Here is a 10,286-nt window from a genome sequence, read left to right as displayed (position 1 = left end):
CGAACTCTTCCTCTTAACTTTTTTGTTCTGTTTTAGTTAATTTTTTGAGATGGTTATATCTTATGTTTTTCTGCTTTTTAGGGCTGCACGATTTGGGGAAATAATCCAATTCAAAACCTTTATTTATCCAGGTGAAATCCCATTGAGATCATTGATCTCTTTTTCAAGGGAGACCTGCAGCAGTAGGTTCCACATGAAGACATAAAAACATAAACAACAGAACAACAAAAGGACATCATACAGCAAAAATTGCGATTTTTCGGACAGATATTGCGATTCGATTTGCGATATTTGTTTTTAAGCGATCCAACGGAAGTTTATTGTAAAATGCGGCCATATCTCCGGCTAGGAAGGTCGTATCAACGTGCTCCCGTCTCTAGCAGCCCGAGCTACGAGTGAAAGAACTAAACTTACATGAAACTTCCGTTGCTTTAAAGTCAAGCTTCAGTTTAATGCCCCGGCCACACGAGGACGAAAACGGTCGTTTGCGTTACTGTTTAGTGTCATATAGACCGTTAGGCCACACGAGGACGACCGAATACGGCACTAAACGACTGCGTAAACGATAACGGGTCCCAAGGTGGATAGAACGGCATACGCAACGCTCTGGGGGGTCCAAACAGCTCCGTGTGTGCGCCCTATACGATCATCTTCTGATAATGATGAGGCAATAGCCCCGCCTCTCCCCACCTCTGCTGCTCACCCCCGCGTCAAAGTAAACTGTACACTGAATTCAGATTATTTATCTTTCTCTCGATATGGACCTAAACGCGAGTGAAGTCTAATCTGACAGGACGGAGACACGCAGCTCTGCTCACCTGCAGCTCCTCCCGCTGTGATGCGGCGGTGAACGGAGTAAAACATACATTTCAAGTCAGATCATCACCCTTAGCTATTTTAATTACCTCTCAAACTACCTAAACTAAATATAAATATGTTTATTTTTACTGTCGGCCGGGTCACTCATTACTGGATCAGCTGCTGCATGAGACAGACACTGGCGCTGTCCAAAGAGAGGGAGGAAAATGAGAGGCTCCGTGTATTTTATTATTATAATATATAGATTATTATCATTTGTTTTAAAGCTCAATAAATAACAAAGAAGACCTTTGACCGGCACTTTTATAATTGTGTCGGAAGGTTTAAACTTTAATACACGTTGACTGGCAAAAAACTCTGCCCGGTTCCCTCGGCCCCCACCGCGGAGAATAAACAGAAGGGCAACCATGACAACCATGCTTCTTCGCTGCTTTTGTGGAGGAAGTTACAGCGCCACGTACAGGCTCCTGCATATGTACTGCAGCTTCTCCAGCGGTTGGAGCTAAACGGAGCGGTCTCGTGTGGGCAGACACTATCCGGATAACTATTGCGTGTGGACGGAAGCTTTTTTGCGTTTGCGTTAATCCTATGCGTTTAGCCGTTTTCGTCCTCGTGTGGCCGGGGCATAAGACTCACCCTGTAATAGAAACATGTGATGGAGCATTGCTAACCTGACCCAGATGGTTCACCAAACCATCTAGGAAAGCTCCATTGGAATCCATTTGGAAAAGTATTTCAAAAATACTTGGCAGGTGATTGGATAATCTGTCTATCACCTTCTATCATGGGCCACTTCTGATTGGTTAACAATGACTGATACATGTGGAGCACAGCACTTCTGATTGGTTAACAATGACTGATACATGTGGAGCACAGCACTTCTGATTGGTCTGGATGACTGACACACAAGAAAAAAAAGAAAATCGCATTTGATAATTGCATAATTTCAAATCGCGATTTCGATTTAAAATTGATTAATCGTTCAGCCCTAATCACAACGCCTCGTTTTAACCTGCTGCTGTGAAGACAAAACGTTCCCAATTAGGAATCAATAAAGTATATCTTGTCTTTTCTCAACAGAAAGCTCCGGAGCACTCCATCTTCGTCCTCCACGCCTGCGCTCACAACCCCACCGGCACCGACCCCACCCAAGAGGAGTGGAAGAAGATCGCAGAGATCATGAAGGTAACATCAGCTGTTTCTGGAGTTCTTCAGATCACATGATGAGGTGTGTGTCACATGATGTCACTCTTTCAGGCATCCCCATTAACGCGAGGCACTACCATTTACGGTCAATTTGGAGAATTTGGACTATTTTGCTGCCAGGTCTTCTTTTTAGACTCGTGGACATAAAAAACATACATTACATATTAGCACGTTTATTTATATATGTGTGTAGACTTCTCCTAAATTCACCAAAAGATTGCTTGAGATAATGCCTCATGTGCATATTCAATGGTGACGGCTATTATTTAAAAATGAACTGAATTTTTTATTTACACTCCAAACTGTGTTTTATTTTATTTTGAATGGGATCTTACTTTTTGACATTTTCTACATACTTACTATCTTTCCTTCCTTTTCATCCAAGCTAGTGTTAATTTTGTCAGCTGTTTTTTTATTTAGTTTTAGTTAGGGATGCACGATAATTATCGGCCCGACCTGCATAAAGTCAAGTGCTCGGCGCAGTTGTGGCGAAATGTCGCTCCTCTGTTTTCATTTAAACCGCTCCGTATATCCGTTAGCGCAGCTAGCTAGCACCAGATGCTAACAACAACAATGCACGTAAGGTCTCTCTCTCGCTCGCTCGGGCCACACATACACACACCCTCCCGGTCCTCCAGATGGCCAGTCGGTGCCTGCCGGTGAGCGTGGAAGTGTGGTCTGCCACAAGCGGGCGACAGGAGCGGGGCTGTCAGCATCAGCTTGTAGATGGTATTTTAAACTCGATGCGCTCTGAAACTACGGGGCGGCCGAGGAAAAAAAATACACATGCGTTAATCGCGTTCAAATAATTAGTGGCGTACATTTTTTTTTGTTATCGGTCTTGAGAAGCAGGAAGTTATCGGTATCGGTTTCAAAAAACCAATATCGTGCATCCCTAAATCTTAGTCCTGTATCAAATGTCCTTTTTAGATTTAGTCATATTTAGTCACCTTCATCCTGTTTTTATTTAGTCAAGTTTTAGTCGACTAAAGGTCTGAGCATTTTAGTCTTATTTTAGTCAAAGAAAACTAACTATTTTAGTCTACTTTTTGTCAATGAAAAAAACTGTTGACATTTGAGTCTTTTTTAGTCATCAGATTATACAGAACATTTCAGTCAAACTAGTCTAGCCAAAACCAATAATTTGTCATTTTAGTCACACTTATTTCACAATAAGATTATATCTTGTCCTTATTTGATGAAAAACACAGGTTGAATGATTAAGAAGCTTTGCAGAGTATCTGGTCAGGTTTGTGGTGTTTTTCCCAGCTGTGGCCACATTGCTTCCCTTCTGATAAAACAATGCATTCTCTTTTTTTCTCCGCCTCATTGTAGCGAAAATGGGCTCAAATATCGCCTCGTTTCTTTCTCCCAAGCAGTGGTGGCAGTCATTTTGACGGACAGGATCGTAACATTTCCGTCATAATCCATTATTACCCGTCGGGTCTGTACACAACTTGTCACTCACTCGCGCTGACGGTGGGGGAGAATATTCGTTTAACGCGACCACTGCCCCCAAGCCCTGTTGTTGCCATTTTCCTTTCTGTTAAATAAGGTTAGTTAGACCCGAGTCTTCCTGACAGTTCACAGTGTGCCGCTGGCCCGGTGTAAGACACACAGCTGCTGCCCAGCCGCAGCACAGACACACAGCTGCTGCCCAGCCGCAGCACAGACACACAGCTGCTGCCCTGCCGCAGCACAGACACACAGCTGCTGCCCTGCCGCAGCACAGACACACAGCTGCTGCCCAGCCGCAGCACAGACACACAGCTGCTGCCCAGCCGCAGCACAGACACACAGCTGCTGCCCTGCCGCAGCACAGACACACAGCTGCTGCCCTGCCGCAGCACAGACACACAGCTGCTGCCCTGCCTCAGCACAGACACACAGGCTGCTGCCCAGCCGCAGCACAGACACACAGCTGCTGCCCCCAGCCAGCACAAGACACACAGCTGCTGCCCATCCGCAGCACAGACACACAGCTGCTGCCCAGCCGCAGCACAGACACACAGCTGCTGCCCAGCCGCAGCACAGACACACAGCTGCTGCCCTGCCGCAGCACAGACACACAGCTGCTGCCCTGCCGCAGCACAGACACACAGCTGCTGCCCTGCCGCAGCACAGACACACAGCTGCTGCCCAGCCGCAGCACAGACACACAGCTGCTGCCCAGCCGCAGCACAGACACACAGCTGCTGCCCAGCCGCAGCACAGACACACAGCTGCTGCCGCGGCCACAGACACACAGCTGCTGCCCGCGCATCACAGACACACCAGCTGCCCAGCCGCACACAGACACACAGCTGCTGCCCTGCCGCAGCACAGACACACAGCTGCTGCCCTGCCGCAGCACAGACACACAGCTGCTGCCCAGCCGCAGCACAGACACCAGCTGCTGCCCAGCCGCACACAGACCACAGCTGCTGCCCAGCCGCAGCACAGACCACAGCTTCTGCCCAGCCGCAGCACAGACACACAGCTGCTGCCCAGCCGCAGCACAGACACACAGCTGCTGCCCTGCCGCAGCACAGACACACAGCTGCTGCCCTGCCGCAGCACAGACACACAGCTGCTGCCTAGCCGCAGCACAGACACACAGCTGCTGCCCTGCCGCAGCCAGACACACAGCTTCATGCCCAGAGCCGCAGCACAGACACACAGCTGCTGCCGCCGCAGCACAGACACACAGCTGCTGCCCTAGCCGCAGCACAGACACACAGCTGCTGCCCATGCCGCAGCACAGACGACACACAGCTGCTGCCAGCTGCCGCAGCACAGACACCACAGCTTGCTGCCCTGCCGCAGCACAGACACACAGCTGCTGCCCAGCCGCAGCACAGACACACAGCTGCTGCCCTGCCGCAGCACAGACACACAGCTGCTGCCCAGCCGCAGCACCGGAAATGGAACTGCTGCTGGGAGAAAAACTCACTATCAGAGATGTAACGTTATCTTTGATAATATTTCGTCACGTCACTTTTCGTCAACGATATTGCATGTTGATTTCGTTAGTTATTGTTTACTGACGTCGGTGACGTCTCGTCATCGTCTAGTTTTAGTCATGGAAAAAAAGGTCATTGACGAACATATTTTGTCATAGTTTTAGTCAACAAAATGAACACTAATCCAAGCCATATTTTAGTGCCGTTTCCTCATCTTTTTACTCATGCATCTTCTTCTCGCTCTCCAGAGGAGGAATCTGTTCGTGTTCTTCGACTCGGCCTATCAGGGCTTCGCCTCCGGCTCTCTGGATAAAGACGCCTGGGCGATCCGCTACTTCGTCTCAGAGGGCTTCGAGCTGTTCGTGGCTCAGTCCTTCTCCAAGAACTTCGGCCTTTACAGTGAGTGCACATCATACACACATAGAAACAATGACATGCACTCATATTTATATATTCAATTAAAACAAAAGGGACTTCAAGGATTGTATAAGTTTAAAATAAATTCATAGGGACCCTTTTCTAGAGCTTCATATAGCTTATCAAGGTGTCCCATTTCACACATCTCCAATTTTTCTTGTGATGCTACCTGTAAGTTTTAACTTTCAATAACTAAAATAAATGTATTATCATTCATATGTACTCCTAAACTTGCATTAAACATAAAATATCAAGTGTCTGTTCAAATTATAACTAGCAAAACGCACTGACTGATGATATTTTGCACACAACTTTTTAACACGAATTATATCCATATTAACAAACAGGTGAAGTACCGTTTTACACGACTGTGCCTTTAACATGTAGAACTTAATTAAAGACGAAATAATAATCTTATTTTACTGATCCATCTGTCAGTCTTTTTCAGTGTCACTACTTTTATACATCTTTTCACCACTTTAGCTCACCTTGCAATACAGAAGCACGTCACTGTGACGTAGCTTCGTACCGTCGGCTCGGTCTAATGAATGAAGCCTTCTCCTCACCTAGGAGCAACCTGATCTCACCAGAATGCGTGACTCCACCACGACTCCTTAACACCACATTGCGTGGTGGAGTCACTAACTTTGTTACATTTACGTGTCGGCACCACGCAAACAACCCCAATGTAAAGTGAATGAGGCTCCTTTGTCCAACCTGATCTCACCAGAATGCGTGACACACAATGCACTGTTTTTTGAGAAAAATGGGTAACTAATGCGCCATAATAGGCCTACATTCTGACGAAAAATACAAATGATTATGAATACAAATAAAATAAAAGAAGCCTCCCGTGAGTTACTACAAGCTATAAAGTAGATTTTAAAAACGTTTTATAGAATACAAGCTCACTGCAGGACGTTGTAGAAATGCCTGTGTGCACCACGACAAAGGAGCCTCATTAATTTTACATTGGGGTTGTTTGCGTGGTGCCGACACGTAAATGTAACGAAGTTAGTGACTCCACCACGCAATGTGGTGTTAAGGAGTCGTGGTGGAGTCACGCAATCTGGTGAGATCAGGTTGTATAGGAGCCCTAAGTGGACTCATTGTAGCCATAACTGAAAATAGATTCAAGGCTTTATTGTCATGTGCACATTAGCTACAGTGTAGATATGTCAATGAAAACGTGAAGTCCCAGGCTCCTCCAACAGAGCAACATGAATATATATATATATATATATATATATATATATATATATATATATATATATATATATATATATAGAACAAATAAAACAGATACAATAGTGAAAGATGATGTGTACTAAATATTCTTGTTACTGTTCTCTGTAACGTAGCTGCATACCGTGGGCTCGGTCAAATGAATGAAGCCTTTTCCTCTGAGCTGCCCTAAGTGAAGTCATTGTAAGTAATCTTGTTTCTATTACAGATGAGAGGGTTGGAAACCTCACCATCGTGGCTCAGGACGGAGAGAACCTGACCCGCATCCTGTCCCAGATGGAGAAGATCGTGAGGACCACCTGGTCCAACCCCCCGTCTCAGGGAGCGCGCATCGTCAGCAAGACCCTCAACTGCCCCGAGCTCTTCGCTGAATGGTACGCTCCAAACAAGAGGCTTTAGCATGAGAGATCTTAAACACATGGGAGCTGATATTTACCCAATATTTAAAACATGTGAGTGGCATCTACTGCCAAGTGTTAGCGTGGTAGGCTGTATGCATGGACTAATATAAGAGAGATGTATCGGAGATCTTTGGGTTTTGGACATATAATATAACACAAAGAAAAGCAGGGAATATTAAGATATAAGAATAACAGCAGGCATTTTTGAGAGGCTGAAAACACAATTTTCTGCTGTTTTTGCATGAAAAATAACTAAACTAGGATTAGAATATTAAAATAGTTGGCAATTACTCTCCTGTGCATTAACACACATCTCTCCCTGCAGGAAGGGTAACGTGAAGACGATGGCGGACCGCGTGCTGCTGATGAGGGACCAGCTGAAGGGGAAGCTGCAGGCTCTGAACACCCCGGGGACCTGGGAGCACATCACCCAGCAGATCGGGATGTTCAGCTTCACAGGGCTCAACCGTGAGTGACACTCACACACACACACATTCACACGCACACATTCACACTCTCTCACACACACACACGCTCAGACACACACACCAATTTGCTCCAGAAAGAAGGTGCAGCATTTAAAGTCTTTGTTGCCTAGTTCTGTTCTCACATTCGGGACCAACATCCGTAAAATATTGTGGGACAATTCCTTGACTTTAAGGAAATAGCACAATAGGCGCTTTGACACCGGACTACTTTTCCCCTTTAGTTCCGATAGTTCCTGGGATTTTGCGTTCACACCAAAAAAGAGAACTTAGTTCATGAGAACTTTTACCCCCATTTTTAGTGCCTGCTAGAGAAGTGGTGCTTTCCTGGGGAGAAAAAAGTTCCAATTTCAATTGGCTGAGCGAATTGCAAACCACGCCCCGTAAAACTCTGAAAAGTTTTGTGAAGCCGCCATTGTATTTGCTGGCATTAGCATTATTAGCATTAGCCCCGCGCACCAACTCAGAGAGACTAACTTATGGCAACACAAAATAAAACATGGGAGCGGTGGAGATGAGGAGGTGTCGGCGTTCTGGCGATTTACTCGGAAGGCTTCAGTAGAAGCTGCTGGGAGTCCCAGCCAGTCCCCAACTCCGGGGACTTCCGGCCGGGGACTCCGGGTGGCAGTATACGCCGTGAAGTTGTTTGCGGCCTGCCAGTAAACCCAAAGCAGAAGAAGAAGAAGTGACGTCAGCGGCTTCATTTGCGTAATCCTCCCTCAGGAACTTATTCCGGTGTGAACGCGATCGGCTCTTTAGTTCCATGGGGGAACTAAGAGCTGGGAACTAAGTGCTGGGAACTAAGTGCTGGGAACTAAGTGCTGGGAACTAAGTGCTGGGAACTAAGTGCGGCAAAGTACTTGGTGTGAAAGCGGCTAATGAAAGATTTACAAAAAAACAAAAAACAATGCAAAGTCTGCGAACATTCAGCACACATAGTAGCATAGAACATATAGTTGTGTACATGATTCCTAGAGCCAGTTTAAAAAGGTTAAGTAAACAATTTGTTTGCAGCACATGTTACATTTAAAGCATTTGATTTCTGATCCACTTTTTTTAGTAGATGCATAACATTAAAAAAAATCTTGTGAGTGATTCTTTGCATGCAGCATCAGCTCTTCTTCTTCTCTCTGTGTGACCCTCTCTGTGTTGTGGTGTGTGTTACAGCCAAACAGGTGGAGTTCATGATCAAAGAGAGGCACGTGTACCTGATGGCGAGCGGCCGCATCAACATGTGCGGTCTGACCAGCAGCAACATCGACTACGTGGCTCAGTCCATCCACGACGCCGTCACCAAGGTCCAATGAAGGCTCTCCAACCTCTGATTGGTTCACCCGCAGAGGGAGGGAGTCTGCAGTGTAACCAATCAGAGGTTGAGGATGATTATCTGTGTACATCCTTTGGGAGATGCAATGATTTTAGGGAAACACTTGAACGCACAGGTCTCACTGTCCCTCCATATTTAGAGTGTCCGAGTCATTTCACGTCACACAATGCTTCCTCTGTCACTGATAGCACTTCAATGGATTTCATAACGTATCCGTAGTGTCGATCAAATTAATGTAAATAGATGTTAGACGTCCTAATGTTTCCTGAAGATGCACTAAAGCACATCAGTGTGAGAATCAATTGAATAATCATGCAGAAGTGTTTTTAATATTTAGTTCAGGCACATAAAGGACATGACAGTACGATGAGATGACAAGCTCACACACAAATATATAATGAGAATATTAAATAAATTACAAAACAGGGTTAATATGATCCCTGCAATATTTTAAATAACTGAAAACACACGACATGCAGCACATATTTATTATTCCCTATAATCCCTCTATTTTGTCCCATTTCCTGTTGTGTTGGTTTGTGATAAGAAATTGGCATCATAATGTATTCTTAAGCAACACTCGATTCAGAGAACTCCAAGATGAGCTTTTAAAATATGTATTAGGAAGTAGTTTTGATTTCATCGGATAATGCCTCCGTCATGTGACCAGGTTCAAAGTAATTTAACAGTTAATGCATGTGCCTCATGTTGTTTTGTTTGCCTTGTCACACCGGTGCAGCTTCATAGACGACCACAACGGTTCATGTGTAAAGTCCACAACTCGACTTTGTGCCATCAGTGAACAAACTCTTCGTCCCTGTTGTGTTTCTCTCCGCCCTGCATAGCTCTCACTGTGGTACAGATGTTGTTGTTATGACCTCAGAGCCACAGTAACACACTTCCTTATACCTGGTGTTGTTTGTAATGGCACACAGCAGTATGTGCACTCATGCTGGAATAAATTATTAACCATAGGAAACAAGTCTTTGCTTTCCGTCTGTTTGTTACCTCTCGATAAAACACAATGTCGCTCAAAATCATAAAAAATAAGGGATGTTCGCCTTATTTTGATCATTTAAGTCGAAGTCTGGCAATTTTCTTCATTTGTTGTCATTCAAAACGCATGAGAATGTTTAACAAGTATCTCATATTTCATTTTCCAAAATGTTGAATATTTGCTTAAAACTGTTAGGAGGTGTTGTTTAGGCAAATGTTCCTTTCACCGGAGTAAATATGGATTTTCTGAAACTATTTTCAACAGAAAGTTAATATTCCTTTGGTGCTTCATGGTGTATTTCCAGCAGTATAGTGTGTGTGTTCATAGGAAGAAAATGATGCTCACTGACGTCAAAAGATTATTAAAAACACACAAATGTATGTTAACATTTAAGCAGCATGTTGTCACTGGTGACACATATCACAGCTGTCAGATCAATGTATTACA

At 44.9% G+C, this 10,286-nt stretch overlaps 1 protein-coding gene across 1 annotated transcript; it reads left to right on the top strand.

The window, feature by feature from the left end:
- Positions 1-1,899: 1,899 nt before the first annotated feature.
- On the top strand, positions 1,900-9,825 carry LOC117549538 (aspartate aminotransferase, cytoplasmic-like; the record flags this gene model as incomplete). The annotated part of the gene is given in 5 exon segments (XM_034221534.1): positions 1,900-2,004; positions 5,216-5,366; positions 6,838-7,003; positions 7,356-7,498; positions 8,683-9,825. Coding segments are annotated over 5 exon segments (705 nt in total), but the record flags the coding sequence as incomplete, so codon positions are not given.
- Positions 9,826-10,286: the final 461 nt, after the last annotated feature.

The sequence above is a fragment of the Gymnodraco acuticeps genome, unplaced genomic scaffold, assembly GCF_902827175.1.
Source record: "Gymnodraco acuticeps unplaced genomic scaffold, fGymAcu1.1, whole genome shotgun sequence".
NCBI classification, from domain to species: Eukaryota; Metazoa; Chordata; class Actinopteri; order Perciformes; family Bathydraconidae; genus Gymnodraco; species Gymnodraco acuticeps.
Note: the sequence above shows the minus strand (reverse complement) of the source record. Positions and strands in the feature narration are given on the sequence as shown.